The sequence below is a fragment of the Gavia stellata genome, chromosome 5, assembly GCF_030936135.1.
Source record: "Gavia stellata isolate bGavSte3 chromosome 5, bGavSte3.hap2, whole genome shotgun sequence".
In the NCBI taxonomy this organism is placed as follows: domain Eukaryota; kingdom Metazoa; phylum Chordata; class Aves; order Gaviiformes; family Gaviidae; genus Gavia; species Gavia stellata.
Window position 1 is genome coordinate 30,570,258 of NC_082598.1, and position 22,606 is coordinate 30,592,863.

The 22,606-nt window shown below is 45.2% G+C and overlaps 1 protein-coding gene across 2 annotated transcripts in view; it reads right to left on the reverse strand.

Annotated features, from left to right (window-relative positions):
• Positions 1 to 16,645, reverse strand: part of LNX1 (ligand of numb-protein X 1) — a 70,773-nt gene extending 54,128 nt beyond the window's left edge. Inside the window, exon 1 of one of the 2 annotated variants that reach the window (XM_059817898.1) lies at positions 16,260 to 16,645. In XM_059817898.1, the coding sequence (XP_059673881.1) occupies positions 16,260 to 16,645 (386 nt within the window). Of the gene's footprint in view, positions 1 to 12,287; positions 12,380 to 16,259 lie in introns of those variants that run through there. The other variant, XM_059817899.1, reaches the window with a different exon arrangement.
• Positions 16,646 to 22,606: the final 5,961 nt, after the last annotated feature.

Sequence of the window (22,606 nt, forward strand, 5' to 3'; positions counted from 1 at the left end):
CCCAGAGAGTTGTGGTGAATAGAGCTAAATCCAGTTGGCGGCCGGTCACAAGTAGTGTTCCCCAGGGCTCAGTACTGGGGCCGGTCTTGTTTAATATCTTTATCGATGATCTGGATGAGGGGATCGAGTGCTCCCTCAGTAAGTTTGTAGATGACAACAAGTTGGGCGGGAGTGTTGATCTGCTCGAGGGTCGGAAGGCTCTGCAGAGGGATCTGGACAGGCTGGATCGATGGGCCCAGGCCAATTGGATGAGGTTCAACAAGGCCAAGTGCCGGGTTCTACACTTTGGCCACAACAATCCCAGGCAACGCTACAGGCTTGGGGACGAGTGACTGGAAAGCTGCCTGTTGGAAAAGGACCTGGGGGTGTTGGTTGACAGCCGGCTGAATATGAGCCAGCAGTGTGCCCAGGTGGCCAAGAAGGCCAACGGCATCCTGGCCTGTATCAGAAATAGTGTGGCCAGCAGGAGCAGGGAGGTGATTGTACCCTTGTACTTGGTGCTGGTGAGGCCTCACCTTGAATCCTGTGTTCAGTTTTGGGCCCCTCCCTACAAGAAAGACGTTGATGTGCTGGAGCGTGTCCAGAGAAAGGCAACGAAGCTGGTGAAGGGTCTGGATCACAAGTCTTATGAGGAGTGGTTGAGGGAACTGGGGTTGTTTAGCCTGGAGAAGAGGAGGCTGAGGGGAGACCTTATCTCTCCCCACAGCTACCTGAAAGGTGCCTGTGGTGAGGTGGGTGCTGGTCTCTTCTCCCAAGAAAAAAGTGATAGGACAAGAGGAAATGGGCTCAAGTTGCATCAGGGGAGGTTTAGATTGGATATTAGGAAAAATTTCTTCACTGAAAGGGGTGTCAGACATTGGAACAGGCTGCCCAGGGAGGTGGTTGAGTCACCATCCCTGGAGGTATTTAAAAGACATGTGGATGAGGCGCTTAGGGATATGGTTTAGTGGTGGACTTGGCAGTGTTAGGTTTATGGTTGGACTTGATGATCTTAAAGGTCTTTTCCAACTTAAACAATTCTATGACTCTATGATTCTAAGGTAGCAGACAGGTCCTCACAGGGCTCACATAGTGGCAGCAGAAGTGCCTCTCCATGGACTGATTGAACTTACCAGGTTTAAGTGACTTTGAAATTATGGAGAAGTGATCTCCATTCACCTACCACAGTTAAATCCAGGACCAACATATTCAATCGTTATTTGATCTTAACTCTGTGCATTTACTGCAGTGGTTACAATGGAGTCTGTGTCCAAGAGCACCCTATATTTTTAAGTGAATTCAATTCTCCTCCAACAGATAGGAGAAACATGCTACCGTCATGCTGTGCAATGTTCAAGGCCATGCTTCCCTGCTAACCTTGATCCCTCAGTACTGCTGTACCGAGCAGGGCAGACATGTGGGAGAGGCAAGAGCTGAGGTGTAAAGAAAATAGGAATTGAGAGGAAGCAAGGGAAAGACAAAGATCTAGGGTAGCCAGGAGCAGGCAGGTGGAAAATGGCTAAAGACTCCAAACCACAGCCTGGCACTGGTGGCGACAGAGACTGAACAAGCATTACAAGTCATGTCAAAGGGAACCAACAGAAAGCTTCTTATTTAAAGAGTTTCAAACCCGCATCTTCTCTCAAAACATATACAGGGCAGGAACAGCTGATTCGCACTTGGCAGGTAGTGTCAACAGAGTTTATGTAACACTGCAAAAAGATAAACACCTATTTAAAAGCAAACTTATTTTTACCCAACATGCAATCAAATCAAGCTCTCTCATCACAGACAAAAAACCTTCATGCTGCAGCTGTGAGTTCTCTTGGTGTTGTAAAGCACCACAGGGCACAAAATCACATGGTATTTTTTGCGTTGGTTGTCAACCTCTATTTGCTGGGGATTTGAAAAACAGAGGAGACATGAAGCACAGAAAGATCTGAACAGCAATTAGCAGACCTTAACAAAAGGCAAGGAGACTATCATGAATCTGTGAAATGCATTTTCTCTCTAAGAAAGAGACTGTTAACCTCTCTGCAATACTGAGTTAACAAAATATGAGGGATGTAACTCAGCATCTGCTGAAGAAGAAAGGAAAGGGGAAGGGGAAGGGGAAGGGGAAGGGGAAGGGGAAGGGGAAGGGGAAGGGGAAGGGGAAGGGGAAGGGAAGGGAAGGGAAGGGAAGGGAAGGGAAGGGAAGGGAAGGGAAGGGAAGGGAAGGGAAGGGAAGGGAAGGGAAGGGAAAAGGAAAAGAGGCAGATTGTGTTGTGAGGTAAGTGGAACAGGAGCAAATGCATTTTGGAAGTATCTGGTACAGATTACAGTTCATCAGCTCTAGAAGAAGGTTACTTGGTCTTGGCCTCCCTTTATAAATTTATTTTGTTCGCTTGGGTCATGTTACTATTATTCAAGCCTGGATTACAAAAAAGGCAGATCTGCAGTACTTTTTATTTATTTGCTTTGTCAGCTCAAAATATTAAGTGCAAGTTTATACGTACACTATATATCTTATTAAATGCTCTGTCCTGTTTTGGTCTATTCTCTTCTGATTTATTTTGAACTCAAAGACCATAACTGTAAGTGCCTTCAAACCTACAGATGCTTATACTACTGGGGAAAGAGCAGAAAAAAAGTGAAATGCAGCAACCATTACTGTCCAACTTCATTACACTCATGCCTTGGAAGGATAAAACAAGAATGTGCTGGAATTTAATCTCCTCTGAGGGAAGAAACTGGAAGCAGCGTGTTTGCTAGAAACGATGCGCACTCAATCCACTAAAATTTATCAAGATATGCAAAATTTAAATGCAGTTTAAAAACGGACACTGAGAAAATTTACAGACACAGCACCAAGGAAAGTACATTTGTATGGCCATACCCTTGACCCACAACAGAACAGAGCAGGTGGAAAGTATATGTGGAGAACACAGCACGTCCCCAACAGTGGAGGCTGTGCAGGATGCACAGGACTCTGCCAGTCCTATGCCAGGGCCCAGGTTGCAGCAGAGGGGCACGAGGACAGCATGGATTGCAGTAGCCACCACTGCAGGCCCACGGCAGGCTCTTCTCAGCATTTCTAGACTGATTTACTAATATTACTAGTATCAATATTTCCATTACAGTCTGGGCTGGGGCAAAGTAGCAGCAACTGGCACTTTCAATTGTGCTCATCCCCACAACAGACCCCAATGACAACTGTAACCGCAGCAGTGCCAAGAGCAAAAAATCAACACCAGCATATGCCACACTGCATTTGGGAAAGAATTGTGTTCATCCTTTCTCCAGCAGTGCCATCCTCCTGCTGTAACTACAAATCAGGTAGTAATGCTCGAAGGAGAAATGTGCCAAATGTTTAAACCAGAACCAGTGGTGAGGCTCTGTTGGGAGCTGAGAAGGCCAAGTCGCAACCACCTCCTGGGATTCCCACTGGAAAACCTGTTTGGCAAAGGGCTGTGTTGCAACATGTGCTCTTCATATAGAGTGCTTATTTCTGACTGTAATTTAGCCTCTTGGCAGGACATGCTCATACATATCAAGTGAAACAGCCTTGCTCATCGATATCAACCTACACATGCTCACATAGTAGCAGCAGCACAGTGTATTCTCTGCTTCCAGTGGTCTCCTCTGGATCACAGGACAGACTTGGTTAATCACGCCCATCTCCTCTCCATAAAAGCCTGCTCCACATGGGACATTTTCTGGCCTTTCATACTGTTGAGTTATAAATCCCACAAGTGAAGGGGCCTCTATGGATGCGCCTATGAAAGGATTCCATTACTCATTTCACATGGGAAGGAAGGTTAAAAACAGTGGGACATCACCAGTGCTAACTGAACATTAAAAATAACATTATAACAGTAATGCTTATCACATTAAAGAAAGGAGAAAAGAAAATACCTGACCTATGCTTTCAGAAGTAATACTGTCTGTTCTTAATAAAACACAAAACATGAGGCCATCAGTCTACTAATCTTATCAGTTCACTAAGTTCTGCAGAGGAGAAAGGAAAATACAATCCTTAGAGCATGTGAGATTCCCCTCATCCTCTCTTTAAGAGGTTACTAAATTATTGAAATTCTACATGAAGAATATATTACACACTGTCTAGTGAATGATGGGACTGCAATGCATAATATAGAGAGAGGTGTAAGCTTCCCAATATGTGCATATGAAAGCACTTGCTGACCTAAAACATTTGCTTCCTGCCAACGTGATTTCAAGACAATCAATAGCCCAAAGTAACACTGATGATCGAATTTTGTCGCTGAAATTTATACAACTAAAGACATTTTATTCATTTATTGTATATTATTTAAGTAAATAGTATGCAGTGAGTTAGTATAAGAGCAAATAAAAAATGAGCATGGCTCCAGCAACTGCAAACATCTTGTCTTAACCTGACTTCATGCCATGTGTCACAACAGTGTCATGGAGCAAGACAACTCCACAAGGACAGAGGAGTCAATGGTGATTATTTCCTCCTCACCTAGGTATCCATTATACTCAGCTCAGTGTCTTGTTAAAAGGAAGAGAGAATGAATACCAGAGTAGATACAGTCAATGCTATGTGTGATGGTTACAAATCTGATTGCCTGCCTGCACGGCTGAGAAGAACAAGACCATATCGATAAAGTTTGATGGTGCTGCCAACAGAAGTTCAACAGAAAGAAGACAGAAACTTCCTGGAAATATGGTTTGACTTGCTCACTGTTACAGTCAGCCTCTTTTCCTTCATATCAGGAGGACATACTGTACAATATGTAGAAGTTATGGATGTTTCACAGTTCATTTTTTGGTATAAAATTTGTAGAGCGTCTGTTGCAACCTCCAGCTGTTTCACTAGGTTGCTCCTGAACTTGCTTCAATCTATATTCAGAATCTGTTGTCAATTAATAAATTATATGAATGGATAAAGCATGTTCTAGAGACAGCCCAAGGATTCACTGGCTCAATTCAGTCTTCACCAGCTGCAACTTTGTTGAGGCCGAGAGGTGAATTCAGCTTTTTAAGATGTTTAAAAAAAAAAGTTCACATACTTAATCCCGAAACAGAGTTCAGCTCCAAGCCAGGAATCCTTTGGTGGCAGTGGGGTTTTAGTCATGATATATGACATGTCATTGACCAACAGATACCTCCACTGAGGTACCAGTTTAACACCGAGTGACCAGCCTGGACCCTCCTTTTGAAATAGGAAGCCCCAAGCAGCCACATCTATGCTGTCACACAGGCTATGCTATTAGTCCAGCATTGCCAGTAACGTTACTATAAAACCTCTGCTTTTGTCTCCTGTGCTGTTGGCATCCTCATGCACTCAGTCCCTACATGGCTCAGGGGGGGCAGTTTGGACACGGAGTCACATGTCAAGATACAAGAAATCATTTCTAGTTCCTGAACGATAGCTCTGCTCATGGAGAAAGTCACAAAACGAGTCAGCTGCTCTGCAGTTTGGGGACCTTGAAGGCAGATTCCCCCAAAAGTTCCAGAGTTAAAAAAGAACAAGAAGACCCTCAGATCTACTAGTCTGCTTCCCTACAGTGAAACGAGCTGCGTTGCAGCTGATCTCAGAACCAGTATTCAGAGCAGGATTTAAGCTATGACAGGCATAAGAGCTCTGCAAGAGCAGCGTTTATCCTTGGATTGCAGGACAGCCCAGTTCTGCCAGATTTGTCAGAGAAACAGCTCAAGGAAAAATATCCTTGTCATCCTGCCAGTGCCAGTGCTAAACTAGGTTAATTGTCAGATAGATGTGGAGGTCGGCCAAACTTGCAGCATACAGCCTGTGTGGCTTAATGTCAGACGAGAAATGAGAGTTTGTTGCTTGTGAGTAACCACCGACCTCCTGCAACTCCCATCACCTCGCTCCTTCCTCCTACCCCACTGGCCTTCCAGGGCTCCCCTGGTGCTTTCCCCTCTCTGGTTCCCATCCCAGAACCAGCCTCTGAGTGGGATAAGTTTTGCCCCCTCCCTGCTCCCGTTACATGGGCAAGGCATGTAAGCACACTTCTTACGAGCAGCCTACACCAAAATCAGACATAACTGAGACATAACTCATTCATGAAATGAAACCTTTCTGCCAACCATAATTATTGCACTGCCTTTCCAGCTTGGCAGGGTTTCACTTTTTTTGGCTGGCTCAGGTTTTACTTTTGGCAAGAAAATGTATTTGTTGAGATTGATACTGGCCAGCGTCAGCCTTTTCCAAAGGTGTGAGAAGGCTCCAGCCATGAGAAAATGTGCCAGCAGAGGAAAAGGTCTAATTCTGATCTCAGGTGTGTGTAGGTAGCTGTGGATGGAGTAAAGGCGAGTTTCATGCCTGGAAGGAATAAAGCAGGATCTTTCTCAAAGTATAACTGAAATGCCAACTTTCATTGCACACAAAATTCCTAGGCAGAGTCAAGTTCTTAAAGCTCTCAAAGGGGTTTTAATTGCTGGAGCTGTCCCAGACAAATTTATTTCTGCACCTAGAATCACAGCACTGGGGAAGAAGATGCTAACCAGTAACACTTACTCATGCGACGAAAATGCAACTTTCTAACCTGAGTGGGGAAAGGTACCATCTCTGGGAGAAGGTGGCAGAAAGTGGGGGAGAGACCCAGACCCCACTGTCCTACTAAGAGGAAAACACCGCATATTTGGCAGAGTGTAATCAGTCCTTGGTCAAAGAGTGACTGGACCCAGAATGGTTGTGGTCAGTGCAAACACTTACTTTCTGCCGCACCTCCCATACTAGCAGCGTAGTCTGTATCAAACGCTCCTGACTACAACACTTAATGTGTTCAGAAAATTCGTATTGGGCACCTCAACACCAAGAGTTTGGATTACAGCTCCTAAAGAATAATACAGCATATTTGCAGTTCACCTACAGGGGCTTCTGCCTGGGGGCCTTCAGGCCATAGTCATACTAAAATTTCAAGCTTTACTGTGCAATTCTAAGGGCTGGGAATATGAAGATGAGTTTAAGAAGATGACCTTTTGCTTTTTAAACTGAAATTCTCACATAAACTCCTTCCTCTAGCTGGCAGTTATGCTCCCAATTGGTATGGCTTGTAGCAGCACAAGGGATGGCTTGCAGCTTGCTCCCTAAGTCCTTGCCACTGCCTCCCCCTTTGCACGTGGGGGGACTTGTGTTGGCAACAGCACCCTACCTCGCTTGTTTGTAAGAAACCCACAGAACACAGTAGCGAAACTCAGCACTGGCTGCAGTGTCCTCCCAAAATGAAGTCTGAGGATCTCCCACACTTGCTGGGGACAGTGGGCTCCAAGTCCGGAAGCCTCCCGCAGACTCGACACTGTGCGCACAAGCCAGTCAGGAGCCAGGGGAGCTGGTGGAGTGGGGTCGGACACAAGGCAGAGAGGGGACAGGCAGGGGAAGTGACAGTAGCTGTTGCTGGAAATTTTGGGAGAGATCCCAGAAGTCTGAAGGAAAACCAAATCCCGGGAGGATCTGCTGCCCTTGCAGAGAGCTTAGGGAGAAACAGAAAGGGAGCCTGAGAGTGCTCAGTGCCTGCTGCTCCCTTGTGCCGCAATACCTGCTCATACTCGATGTAAGATAATATCCAGATCCGAAGCTTTCCCAAAGAGGACATTGGAGACAGGGAGAGTCAGGAGCTGAGGAGACTGTTTTTCTTGCTTCCATGCAAGATGTCAGAGTTTGCCATGGTTCCATCCTGGCTCTTTTGTGAGGCTGTAGCATAGGAGTGAAGCTAACAGGCACTCATGCCTTTCTGCTTTAAGCTACCTTAGTTCTGCTTTCACTGAGAGGCCTCCAATTCTAGTACACTGGAAAAGACCTTTCGCATTTTATCTGAATCTGCTTTGTCCTGGCTATTTAATGCAGATATTCTAAACATTTCATTCATATTTTCATTCAAGAATCTTTCCATTCAAGCCTTGCTTTCCAACACTTTCAGCCTTAATTAACCTCACAGCTTAACTCCAACACAGATTTCCATACACGCATCTTTGCACAGAGTAAGGAGGCCAACACGTGGCTTTTGCAGTGGACTAACACATAAGCCCAAAAGGTGCTCCAGGCTTATCAGTTTTGTCACAAATAACATGTGCCCTGAGCTCCTCAGCCTCCATGCAGCTAACTTCACAAGGATAGACTTGAAGCCAGACAGAAGTTTCCCCACCGAGTTGAACACAAATTACAGAAGCTGGCCGCATGGTTAAGCTCAGTGCTGGTAGGGGGCCGGGAGGGTGCACCTAGTATCTTGACCTAAATTGTGCTTACCATAAAAAAGACGTGCCCAAGGACACTGGGAGACAGCTGGCGCGTGCATCTCTTCTTTTTAAATTGAATGAACAGAGAAACAAAATTTTACTGGCTATTCCAGTCCAAAGTGCTGTTTGAATTTTAAGAGAGTAGTTATCATATAAAAGTTATAGGGGGAAACTTGATCTAGCTAATTTGGTGAGATCCCTTTGACTGTTTCATGTAAAACCCGAGAGGGGTAAAAAAAAAGAAGTAATTTTTCGCACGCGGGAGTAGGTTGTGCATTTCACTCTAACAAACAATATATTAAAAAAAAAAAAAAGGCTTGATTCAAATTAGTGGGGTGGATCTAGCTGGTGGATTACCAGCAGTCACTAAGGCCAGGAGCTGTTTAATCCTTGGAGGGAAGAAGCGCCAGCAAGCGTGGCTGCCACGGGCTCCCCAGTGCTCGACCTGTGCTGAGCGCATGCGATGTTCGGCACCCTCCCAGGTGGTCGCTCGATCAGCACGGCCATGTGCCGAAGGGGGATTAGATTGGAAACTACCCCACACTTTCCACGTGACTGAGGTCCTCAGAGTGACAAGGTGAGGTTATTCACTGTCTAGTCTCGCATCCTCCTTCCACTCATAATTTTATTTCTATGATGTGGCCCATAGATATCAAAGTGCAGAAAATCCTGTTGAGAAATACCCCACTGCACAGGTCCTCCTTTGAATTGAGAGGGATAGTGATGGAGGTCAGCATCCCTCGGTGTGGGCGGTGCCACCGGCTCTTCACCCGTGGGAGAGCCTCTTGCAGTGGCCGCAGGCTGCCTCTCCATCCACACACCTTGTTTTTAAACTGGGGGAATAACATACCCTGACTCAAAAGAATGCTTGGGCAAGTATTTCCTGTCTGAAGATATTTTAGATAAGAAAGAAAAAGACCAGATGCTTGTTGAAGCAGCTTTACAAGGATATAAAGGAGAAGGCATGGACCCTGGACTGGGGTCTCCTCAAGACACGTGCAGACCCTTACAATGCCGTGAGCCATCGGGCTGGTGTGGCTACATCCCACTCCCTCCCAGAGGTTCCTCGAGGGACACTTCACAGATTTCTCTTGTCCTTCTGCCAAGTGTTTCCATAGGCTTCCCCTCAGGAGGGAGCACCTCAGCTTACCATGGGCTGTTCTTCATGACTTGGCTAAGAGCAAGAACAAGAAGAGCATCTGTGCTGAGATCTTTGCTGGGGGCAAGGGAGGGACAACAGGCCAGGGAAGTGGTTTTAGTGCAGGCGGCAGTGTCAGGAGGTATGTATTTTCTTGCTGAGAATACTTACAATTATCAGACTGCTAATAGCAAACTAAATATAGCAGCACCCAACATACGTCCCATTAAGTGCCACTGCAACACATCGGCACACCTCTTTCCTACCCATGTGGCACCCAGCTGAAGAGCAACAGTCTGACACAGTCTTTCACCCATTTCATTTCTCCTTTTCGACTCTCCTAAAATCTCGTCTTTATTTCTTAGACAGATTCCAGAGCCTGCATCTCCAGACAGGCTTTGGGCTATACTGTAATCCCTATTCCCCGAGCCACTTGTTCCGCACTTACGAAAAAAAATGCCCTCAAACTAAAGCAAACCCCTGCAGTGCAACACAAATAACCTAACTTTGTTTGAATGGGGTAGAAGGGAAGAGATGGGCTATATGAGTGGGAGGGCAGTGCGAATCCCAGCACCCTTATTCTTCCTCTTGCATATGCACCAATGATGTTAACTGCACCCCCTGTGGTCCTCCAGCTCTTCCCTTGCCGCTCGCATCCCCGCTGGCCCCCTCCTCCTCCTTGGCTGGTATCTCTGGTGGTTGCCAGAGGCCAGTATTTGTACTGGCCAGCAATCAAAGATAGTGTGATAATGAAAAAAAGTTTTCCGCTTACTACGGTCTAGTTTCAAGCCATGGGACAAGCTGTCAGTTATGCTACACATGGTGGTGGCTTTTCAGTTGCCTGTGGGGAAGGATTTATGAAGCTGCCTCTGTGGGATTTGGGGCACAAAAGGGCTGGGGGAGTAAACTTGTGCCCCAGGTGCCAGCCTGTCCTGAACACCGGCGCCCATGCTGTCCCACTCACAAAACTTCGCATGAAAAACGTCTTGCAAGCAAGTGCCTGAGCAACTGAAGTAGCAACCTGTAGGTCAAAACATTCATGTAAACTGATTAAACAGGACTGAAAACAGTTTTCCTCTTTCTCTTTCAACTTCTGTTACTAGAGAGGACCTTGAATCCATCCCACAGATTAGTATGTCAGTGTCTTGTGCAGCATCCAGCAACAGCCAGAGACACCAAATACAGGTGGAGGAGGAGGAGAAATTCCTGAAAGGAGCTCAAACTTCCCAGTGTGCTTTTGGATCATGCCAGCCCCAGCAAATCCTGCTTTCCTCTGCCCCAGCCAGAGATGGAGCGGTGTGCGAGGTCCTGAGCACCAGCTCCCAGTGCCAGGTAGCATCCAGGGCTGGGCACTGGGGAGGGGACATACACCTCCCATTGCTGACAACTGAAGATGCACGTCCAAGCACCAGCCCACACCCACTCCCTTAAGAATGACTGCTGACATCCAGCAAGACTAACATCTCTGTGGGTTAGAAGGCTAAATAAATAAGAGACGAATAGCTACCGTACGTCGTAGCCCTTTACCCTGAGAGAATCAGTGAACCTGAATTCCCCAAGAAAAGCAAGTAGGCTGCGTCTGCGCCTGTGCTGTGATTAATCTCATCAGTTTGTTTTCCTGGAAACTAGATGTCCCAGATGCCATTGTTTCCATTGTAAGTGTTCATCTGCTCTGTTTTGAGCTTGATTGCTCCTGCAGCCTGCTTGGCTTAACTGTTTTTTGGGTTTTGTTTTTTAAATTAACGTTCTTTAAAAAAATGCCAGTAAATTAAAATGAGGACATAGCTGCAGCCCTCAACACCAGATTTGTTAAATGTTTAAAAACACCTATGGCATACAGAAATCCTGAGCAGTTGTACGCAGCGTGACTAAATTATTTATAGTTGTCATGCGTATCACACAAGAATTTCAAAAGGGGACTTTGTGTTTCTGCAAAACATTGCTATTTTTGTCTGACAGTAGAGACAATCATTTGGAAATTAGTCTTGTTGGTACTAATCACAACTGTTACTAAAACATTCCCACTGTAGGCACAATACAGTCATTTTTCATTTTTGAGCAGAGTTAGCCATTTCATTCATTATCTCAAGGAAGATCTTGGAGTTTATAATTTGTTAAAGCACAAACAAAACATAATTAATTGAAACATACTGGAACAAACATCCATTTCTATTCATAAAAGCCCTATTAACTACTACAATAACATTCAAGCACAGATTAAACTAGTATCATTTATAGATGATACCATAGAATATTTGTTTTATGAGTTGGAAAGATCAGCTGTGGGGTTGTCTGAGGTGGGTTTTCTTTAAGACATGAAGACATATGCATGGATTGCTACATTCAAATTTGCATTATAGAGAAAATAACATTCTGCTGCAGGCAGAAACATAAATATGGGAAATATCTTTCCTGTCTCAAGTGAATTATTTCTGGTGAAAGGCTTCTCAGTGTTTTGCTACAGGCATGCAGCTTTACACACAGAACATTATGCATGTACACACAGAGAGCGCTCTGCCAGGGGTGTCTACCCTGATGCCCTCCCCTATGCCCAGCTCCCCTGCAAAGCTATTTATGGAAAGCAAAGAAAAGACACAGATTCAGAAATGGAAAAAAAACAACAAACCCAACAACCACCAAAAACGTTGGCACAGAAAAGCAAGTTGATAAGGAAAAAGGCAGCTTCACTCAGTATGTCTCAGCTGCTTCCAAAGCAGAAAGCCATGGGGACATACTGCTATTATTAGCCCTCCGGATGGGAAGCAGCTAGTTCGCAGCACGGTTTGAAGCTGTTGGCAAGACGTTGCAGGATTTTCTTCGCACATATGCACACACGCAGACAGACAGACAGATCCCCCAAAACGCTCATGGTGAGCCCCTTCCCGCCGCTCGGGTGAGACAGACAGACAGAGAGCACGACGCCGGCGCGACTGTGCGTACTCACAGCTCGGAGTACAAGAAGTGCAGGTTGCCCACATTGTCTATGTAGTTTGCAGGACTTAGCCAAGGTAGGACCAGTAACAGGAGAGCCTTCATTTTCAGTGCAGGGCTGGCACTGCTGCTAGGTTTCCTCCTTCCCACCGTCTCTCTGTGCTGGTGGGACACACAACGTGAAGCTTTTGTGCCAGCCAAGCCCCTTCTAAGCGAGCCTTTCCATTTCAACGCAATGATAGCACATTATGAATCGAGCTTAAATCCCTTAAACGAAGCTACACTGCAAAAATCATTGACCTGTAAGAGGATTACTCGATCTGACTCTCAGATGGGTAGATGTGGGGGTTTAGGGACAGCACAGCGTGGTTGGCGAGACAGTGACTTATGCTGCAGAGGAGAGCGATGCTCAGGGAAGAGACCTGCCTCCTGCAGGATTCAGAGTGGTTCTTCAGAGGCAGCTGGTACGTTTACATCACTGCCCACAAGCAGTTGGGTTACGAGCTAAACTGCATCACGGAAGGGTGTAGCTGTCTGACAAGGGGGGGAAAAAATGCCACCCGTGGAGTTTTGAAGCAAGCAATATCAGAAGACCACACCTTTTTAAAGTAAAACGCCGCAAAAGATCACAGCAAACTGCTGGCTGTTTGCATCTCAGTCTGAATTCCGCAGATCCAGTCAGATGTTTTTGTGCAAACATAAATCATGTAACAATACAAGGACATGCCGCTTCTCTTTTTTTTTTTTCCCCGCCCCCGAGGATGCAAGAGCAAACATTTAAAATAAGGATGCTCTTAACGGACTACTCTGCGGTAACTGGCGTTTAAAAAAAAATAAAGTTCTCTCATCAATTACAAAGCATAAAACAGCAAACTCACCTTGTCCCATCAGTGACCTCGTCTCTAATCAGAGCAAGCTTTCATCTTCTCTCTGAGAACCAGGATTGGTCCAAGCCTGAAACACGAGGACTGTCGACAGCCCTGGTGACTCTAGCCGAGTCTACTTTAATTTATTCACTGAGAACACAGATCACGTTCAGTCGAGATTTCAGATGGGCTCTGAGCTGTTCTCACCGCAGGCACTGGATTGTTTATGATTATTATTTCATTTTTTTATTAGCAAAGTCGCACAGTTTTTCTCCCCTCTATTGATTCACCGGAGTTAAAGAGAACAGCATCAGCTCGATCTGCTCTGCACCCGGGCGTGCTGGAGCCAGTGCCCGAAGAGCACAATGCCCTTCTCCTCTCTCACCCTGCCATGAGTTGGAAGTGGGATGGCGAGGGAGGTTTCTACATTTCTGAGAATTAAGTTAGGCAGAGGCGTAAGATAACTTTGGTAATAATAATGCTGTGCTTAAAAAAACATAAAGGTACTGCACAGTCTCTGCAAGCACAAGGTTGCAGAAGTCCCCCTTATGGGTCACTCAGAAAGTTTCCTCCTAATTCTTCCTTTGGGTGGGAATGCCAGTGAGGCTGCACTACCCAACCCCTGGGAAGCTGAAACCCTCAGCAGCAAAGGTTCCCCATGATTTCCTACTCCCGTCTCTGCCCTTTGGCCTTAAGGTAACTCAGCCTTTCAAACCATCCTGAGGAAAGAAAATCCGTGCCATGAGGGGCAAAGAAGAAGCCACCCAGCCTATGTAGCACTGCCTTGTACTGCACTACCTTAGATGCTTTAGGGTTTGATGGGAAGCGAGAGCACTGCTCCATCTATCCAGTCCCCTGCTCCCTGGGTTTGCAAAGCCAGTACTTGGTGGGGGGAGCCCTGCACAGGGGAGGAGGGACAGCAAGAGGCTGTGGGAACATCTTACTAAACCAATTCCTCCTACCCCTGGTTGGGCTCAGGCCAAGTGAGCCAGAGACATAGGATCCTGAAGATCCTGAGGGGAAAATCCAGGCCATGGACATTCAGTGATAAGCACGGGAATAAAACTTGCCAGGCTTTTACAGGATCAAATCATGGTTTACAACACTGAAATTCTGCAAGGTATGTATGTGAGAGGTTTCTTTACTACTACCACAAGGAGGAGAAACCAAGACACTGGAGTGACTTGCACATGTCCATGTAGCAGAGCCAACACTAGAAAATAGGAATTGTGCTAGTTGTGTGGCTTCTGTGTGAAAAACAAAACTCCAGTTTACTTGCTTATTGTGTGAGGGGTTTTTTCCTGATAGTTTTATGGCCACAGCTCCATCATCTCAGAAAAATGAAGACAAAAAGGAGGATCTAAAATACATTAAAGTCACCTGTATGTATAGTAAAGGAAAAAGGTATTTGCACTAGGGTATTTGCACCAGGGGATCAAGATTTTGTGGTTGGAATCTGTAGAGAAACATAAACTCAGTGACAACAGCTCATAGCAGACTGTCAGTCCCTTTACCTGCATCACTGTTGAAATCTGTTTTTGAGGCATGTCAGAGAAGTACTGACCAAAGGCAGAAAATTATAAGTAACTTTGCTATTTCTATCCCTTAGCAGCAGAAAGCTAACCTTGCAGCACACCGCTGGCCTGGGCTGAAAGCTGCTGCCACCACTTCTTACGCCATGAGACAGCAGCACCCTCAACAGGGAAAGCCAGGTTCAGAACTGGGTGGGCCAGGGGCACCCAAATCCACAAACACCAAGCCTCTAGCATGTGAAAAGTGGGCTTTTGCCCTGTGCAAGGGGTTTATTGCTAATGGGTTTTTTCAGTTTTAGTAATGCAAAACGGTCATATTTTTGGTTTGTTAAACCACCATAACTTCAGTGAATATTTTCAGTGAATAAATTCCTCATGCGAATCCAGGTGCTTTAGAAAACGACACCTTCAGTACAAATGGGGATGCGTTTGAAGAATGGCAGGCTGCAGAGCTATTTCCAGTTATGGGCTTCGAGACCCAGAAGCCTGCAGCCGTGTGTACACATGTCCATGCTCCGCCTCACTAGCCTGCTCACAGGGGATGTTCTGACCCTCAGCATTACCATGTCTGTGCAGGAATGTGCCCCCAGCAGCAGCCTGGAGCCCTGCGCTGCTCGCCCAGGGCTTCCTCCACAACGCACAGGCAGAAGCACAAACCTAGGAACACAACTCACACCTGCAAACCACAGGGAAGTCATTTCACTGGACAACAGATACAGGCCACAAAAAAAGGCATCTCTTAGACCCCGCATCTCCTCAGATCCGAGGTGCTGTTACCTGGACTATGCCAAAGCATTTGTCTGCTTTCAGAAATCACAGCCCTGAATGTATCTCTTTACTATTCTGCCCCCCTTTCAAAAGACAGGAGATGAAAGACAATAGCAGCAGCACGTGCTTTTACCCTGCAAAACAGAGGATCATCCATCACCAGTTCTCTCCTTGCAGAGGAACCAAACTGCTCTCTGGAGATGTCTCTCCCAGAGGCAAGAGAGAGGGTGTCCTGGCCACCAGGAGAGGTAAGCCACGAAGGGGAGTCCAGCCAGGGAGATCTTTCACACTGTGCCGGAGAAGCCAGGGCTCTGTGAGCCCCATGGTGTGGTGCATGGGTAAGTGCTTACCTGGAAGAAAGGAGTGCTTGGCTCCAAAGACCAATACTAAACCGGAATGTTTTCTGCTCTACTTCTCATATAGGTCATTTGCGATTCAAAAAAGGATTGAAGAAAGGGCAATTATAAAACCCTTAATGTACTGCTAAAATATTTACGATAGCTCAGCTTCCCAAAACTCACAGATCTCTTCGGATGACTAAATACACACTTCCATTATGCAGCTAACCACAAGGTATCCACCCAGAATTGCTAACGATAGCATGAAGTACCTTGAATGCACTTGATTCTAAAAAAAGACATATTGTCAAATAAATGGACTAAATTCAGCTCTGAATTCATGATACTGTAAGCATTCATTGGGACTAAAATCTATAAATCTTTCTTTACATTAATTGTCTATTTTAATCAGCACTAACTGAAGATACTTTTTTGTCTCCTTAGAAAAAGAGTGAAAAAGGGTTTATCAACAACAACTTACTGGGTTTGGAAATGCTGTTCGAGGTGGCCACGTTGCATGACCTCTGAGCAGTGTTCTGTGAAAGGGCAGCTAACCATTAGCTTGTCCAGGAGGTTATTCACTAGTATGCTGGACTTCCTGCACGTCTGGAGAATCACAAGCTTGCGGTCCATGGGGCAGAAGTCCTTTTCCACAAGGAAGTTCGTAAGGCAGGCTGTGCAGAAGGTGTGACCACAGAGAGTGTCTAATGGCTGAAGCAAAGGTTGCAGGCAAATGTGGCATATCAGATCATCATCTACTTCTTCGGTGTAGCTGTACAAGTGGTTTTCTTCCGGTAAATGCGCCTGGCCGCAGGTGACACAGAGTGGCGGGGAGCTATCCTCCATTTCTTCTTCTTTCTGGCTCATAATCAGAATTGATACAATTCAAAAGAAGGCAGGTGGAAATACCCGACCTGTTTTCTATTTGTGAGAACAGCAGCAAGGCTTGTGTGCCATCAGATCTGTTGGGAAGAAAGCCGAAGGGTTATGGTCTGGACTGTTTTCTCTTATCATACTTACAGTATGTATCTGGATATGAAGTACTTTAGCAGGTTTTAGGGAAAGATTGCATGTTTGGGATAGGAAGGTGAAGCAAAGAAATGAAAAAAAATTTAAAAAGAGAGCGTTAACTCCAGGGACTTCTTTTCTTTTAAATCTAGCTCAGTTTACACAATTACTCTCATTGTAAAGAAAGCTATCAAAATAGGAAGAATACTACAGGCATTTAATGGTTGAAAACCTTAAATTAGCATATAATTGCAGTTCCAGTCAGCTGATTTTGTGGTCACATTACTTCTGCTGGAAAAGCAGCATCATGCGTAGGCAAACATTGCAAGACTGTATGCAGCAAAACACGTAAGAACAATGGTTACTGCCCAAGCATCCTGCTCAGCACAGCAAGGGAGAGCAGCAACTTCACCTAACACCCACCAGTGTACAGAGACTGTACACACAGCCAAAGGGAGGGGTCATGAGGATTTAGAGCTTAGGACCCTCTAGACCATCCTTTTCCCACAGCAGCAATGGGTCTCTCTGATTTTCAAAACCATTGAACACAAGACCCCATCTTTTACATTATGCACAATGGTGTTACAGACAGCAAGAATGTACTTTGGGGAGAGTTCAAGACACTGTCTTGTCTCGGGGACCTGTGACCCTGCATTCAAAGCTTGTCTGCTTATCTCCCCCCGGCACTGCTCTGGATACCTCAAGTCAAGCAGTTATAAACATCTGCACCAGCATAACCAGCTCAAAACTTCATTTAACTTCCAAAAGCACCAAATACCTCACACGCTGAAGTAAAGTCCACAACACGATGCCAAGTACTGTATCACTCAAAATTGGGCCTATTCCCTTCATAATCTGTATTACAGAAACCCAGCATGCCCCTAACTACAGACCCAATTAGCTCTGGCCAGAGCACCTGCCTGCTGGTATTTTAAAGATGTAAACTCTGTGGGTGGCAACAAAACTGAAGAGTAATTTGTAGTTTTTACTTAATGAACCCCAACTGCTCATTGGAGCACTTATGTCTCATTACATCTACGCTTATTTTGATATACTGCTTTGAAAATAAACATGAAGATATAAAATATGCAATGGCCTAATTACTGCTTTTCCTTGAAAATGCAAATCTTACTTGGTGCTCTGCCGTAACACTGTACCCTTGCTTCCAGCTTGGCTTAATTTGCTGAGACAATGTGTCAGCCTCAGACACCCACGTTTGAGGGCAAATGGGGGAAAGAATTAAAAAAAAATCTGCCTATGACAGAGTGCATTTTCACATAAAATAAAACCTTATTTTTATGCAAAGCTCATGGGCTCTAAACCTGAGAAATTAAACTTCAACATGGCAGGGTTTTTCCTGACATAAAGGTAAAATGATAGCCCCACTAACTCTAACCAGATGCTTAAATGTCAAGCATTCACTTTAATGCTTTGCTAGATCCTATTCTTATGTAGCAATTATGCTAAGTGGCTGTATAATAATATTTTTTGCTTGCAAGATTAAGTTCTGCATAAACTCTGTCTCCTGATTATCAGTAGCTTCATTTGATTTAAAATCATCGCCTATTAGAATTCTTGCAAATATTTAAAATACTTTATACTGCAGCAAATGTTTCCTTTTGTAAAAATATTCACCAGAGCTTTATGAACAGCTCTTTGTGAAGAAACGAACATCCTTCTATTGTGCAGAAAATAGCTCTAGCTGCTATCTTAATACAGGAATTTAAATTGGTATTATTTGGTTCTACTAAGGTGACACACAGCAAAAAGAAACAAGAGAAAAGATGATCAGGAGGCTGAGGTGGGGACTGTTTGGGCACTGCAAGTGACTCCTGGTAGGCAGCTCTTAGCCAACTTCTTGACAAAGTGGGGTGGCCACAAGCTGGTGTTTGATCTACCAGTATCTGTGTTTCACAGAGTAAGAGGGAGAGTGTGCAGCTGATATCCACATCCCTCGCTTGTGGAGGGAGCCCATCCGAAGTCAACAGAGCCACTTGCAAGCATAGCGATAAGCAGCTTGGGAATTTGCAGGATTGTGGCTTTAAAAATAGCCATAAAATGAATCAGAAATCAATAAAGCATGACAAAAATAACATAGCTTTATGAACTTCATTCTTTCCTACATTTTCGAAATGCCTTGCACCCAGGGCAACCAGGGGAGCGGGCAATTTCATGCTGTTTCTCCACTCTCCTGCCACATCTTCTTGTACCAGCACACACACGTGGGTGCTCTCCCTGTGCACCATACACTATAATATGGCCAACCCCAACATTTTGTTGCCTCATGGATGTTCCCAAAGACAGAAGCTCTTGCTTCCTGCTGGCAGGAGACCCAACACACGGCTCCCCTCAGAGAGCCTGCTGAAAGCTGGACACGAAGCCCTGCTCTGAGGCAGGAGCATCCCGCAGGAACAGGAGCACGGGCATCCGAACAGCCCCCACCCAGCCTTGTTCCCTAACCCTGGAAGTACCACTCCTCTGCTCCCACAAGTACAACAGGGGAGTACATCAAGTCCCGTGATACAAATTAAGTACAACTGGAAACAGCGCTACAGCTCCGAATTGACTACAATTATTTCTGCAATGACAATGGAGAAAGAGAGGCATCGCTGCCCGAAGGCCATGCTCTGCTGCAGCAAAAACGATGAGAGAAGCCCCAGCGGACACAAAGCCGGATTGTCCTGACCACTTTAGAGATACTCTTTATGAACCTGACATGCTAATAATGCATTGCTAGTGAAAAAGTGCAGGTGCAAGGAGCTGTATCTGAATTTTACAATATTTACATGCATTACAAATATTTGCTACAGCACAAAGAAACAAAAGCATCCATGTTAATTAGTAACAGGCAATGAATTTTTAGGAGGACTTAATTCAAGTCCTATGGCCTCTGTCATTTAGAAAATTTACATGAGATAATAACATAAATTGGGGGGGGGAGGTGCGGGAAAACCTATCAGCCTTTTCTGGCTAATCTGGTCTATGATCACCCACAATGAACCTTCTTTAATTGCTGGACACATCAAGCAATGCAATGATCACTGCCTGTCTTTGGGAGGTGATTATACCATCACAGGAGTTAGCACGGAAGGCGCGCAATGGAGTTGTCGCACAGATTCAGTCAGAGGCAGAGGTTGTTTGCAATGTTTGCAGTCATTTGTATTTATAACATTTACGCACTGTCGTAACGAACTACATAATTCATTTCATGTCCTTTTAGGAAGCTTAAAGCCTTGGTGTTAAGCTTTGCTAATGTTTCCTCTTGAACAATGTCGAAGAGAGGGAAAAGGGGATTTAAAATTGATCTGCTGATAACCAGTGTATATTTCTACTTCTTCTATTAACTATGAATAATAAAATACACTTTGAGCAAGGAACCCTGTACAGGTAGATGGTAAACCACAGCTAAGTCAAAAAAGGCAATTATTACCTGACTGAATGTCTCTTCGTCGAGGCCCATGCTTGGGGAAGAAGGAGAGGGGAAAGGAGAGGGGAGGAATCCTACGTCCATCTGCAGTCAGTGTAAACACCACTGGCAACCTCAGCAGGGTGAGGATGTCACCTTGGCAGTCTCACGCTGGCTTACAGTGAGAGCCGTATTTACAGGGACCGGTTGCTGCGTGGATGGTTGGCAGGAGGAGCTTTTAGAGGTGGTGGTGGTGCCATGCCCAAGAAGACAACGCCAGTGTTTGCCCCTTCGCTGCTGTGCAGGAAGTTTTCAACAACTTGGGTCCCCGATTTAGCATAATTGTGCAGCACCTAGCACAGCTTGGCTTAGATAAATACAATTAAATACTGATTTGTAAGAATTTCACAGTGTTGTGACACTGCAGTAAGTCAAGCTCCTGCCCAAGGCACAGAGCTGAAGCACAGGAATATGGTGCAAATGATGAAGGAAGAACATTGTCACCCTGGATATCCATATTACCAAGCTTTCAGCCACAAGCTGGAATAAGAATGGTCACATCAGGGCATGAAATAACCCCCACGGCTATGGTCACAGTGTTATCATGATAACACATCTTTTTAAAATGTTACCCAACGGACTGCACTGATTTGAAGGAGTTTCCATCTTCCAGGTTTTCACTGCTTAGGAATTTGCAGCCACTGGAAGCGTTTAAGAGAATAACAAAACAAACCCAGACAAAAAGCATGGGCCATAAACATGGAGGGTAGGTAGAGAGAAAGACTTTCATCTCCTTGAACAGCCAAACCCATAGTTGTCCCACCCCAATGAAGCATTTAAGCAACCTTAAGCTTAAATCCTGACTTACCATCACAGTTATGCTGGCAGCAGTGTAGCAAGACGAGGGCAGGGTGAGCAGAGTGGCAAAGCCCCACTGCCTCCGCCCAGCCACACCGTCAAATATTAACCCAGCAGTTCAGGAGGCTGCACTTGGAAGTAGCGTGGCACAAAATAGAAGCAGCTTCAGGTAGCAAAAAATGAGCAACCAAGGCTAAAAGAGAAAGAATTAAGTGATGAAAGAAGGTAAGGAAGTGGCTAACACAGGAAGGAATAAACAGATGCCTAAAGGCCAGAGGAACTGTGCTGCAGAGCCTGGAAGGGCAGCAACCGGCTTAAATCCCAAATGATGAAAGACAAACCAGTGAATGGGCACCACTGAAAAATGAAGGAGTGACACAGATGAGCTGAAAAACAGGTAGAGCAATTTAGCTCCAGTTGCTCTGAAGTAGCATGGCTTGGGGATAATAAAATCCTCAGAGTCAAGGGAAAGCGTGGCCAGCATGCAAAGGGAAAATGGATTCTGAATAGTACAGTAAGATCACTAAATATAAGTTGGTTTTGTTTTGTTTTTTTCTCTCTGTGTATTTAAGTAACGGATTTCATTAATGCACATGTTTTATTTTTGGACTTTAAGCATGTGCATAACAAACCCTATATCCACTGATTAAAAGGGGATGCCTTTTCATGCCCTGTTTCTCTGCCACACAACCCTGAAGGAGGTAGAGGTACTACCGATGGAGCTGTTGTGCTCTTCTTCTCTGGACTGTGATAAAAAAGTCGTGCTGCATTCTTCCCCCAGCTCCTGCATGGGATCTTATCTCCTACAAATGTGCACCTCTAAATGAGTCACGGCCATCCTTTTATGCAGTTCAGCATCGCACTGTATGGTCAAAGGGGCCGGTCTGCAGGCATGTAAGGAAACCACTCCATGACAGCAGCATTGCCAGCTGCCAAGTAAAGGTAGAAGCTCATTATTCTTCTACAGATGCTTTTACCTGGCCCTCCTTTCACCACACTAGCTGTGAGCAAGCTGCAACCAACATCTGCCTTTCTTAATACTCAGCTTGTTTTGCTGAAAGCCCATAGACTGCCATCTTGCTTCTTAATGTTAAAAAATACCCAAATAAAATTGCTAGGAGACTTGGCACCTTTAACTCTTTAAGGATGCCTCAGCCCAGCTGCCCATGGCTAGAGGCGGGCAGGTCAGGAGATGTGGGCATTGTCCCCATCTAGTGGCTCACCCACACCGGGGAGAAGAGTGGATCACAGCCAGGAGGGAGCAGAGGTCCTCCTTCACCCTCGAGCAAAAGCGCAAAACCCTCAGGTTATGCAGAGTTAGCTGTGAGGATACTCAGGAGAGCATAGCCCTTAGTACTTCTGTGAGAATCCAGGTTACAAAATCCTTCCACCTATTTTGTATTCAGGGTTTTATTCAGGCATCATGTCAAATGCTCACACAAAACTATTTGCCATTAGCTAGAGAAATTCTAACGTTGTTTTAATTTATCATCTTTCATCAAACTGTCTTTCCCGGTAGCTGGCCTCCCAACTTTCCCATTATCATGTTTTGTACT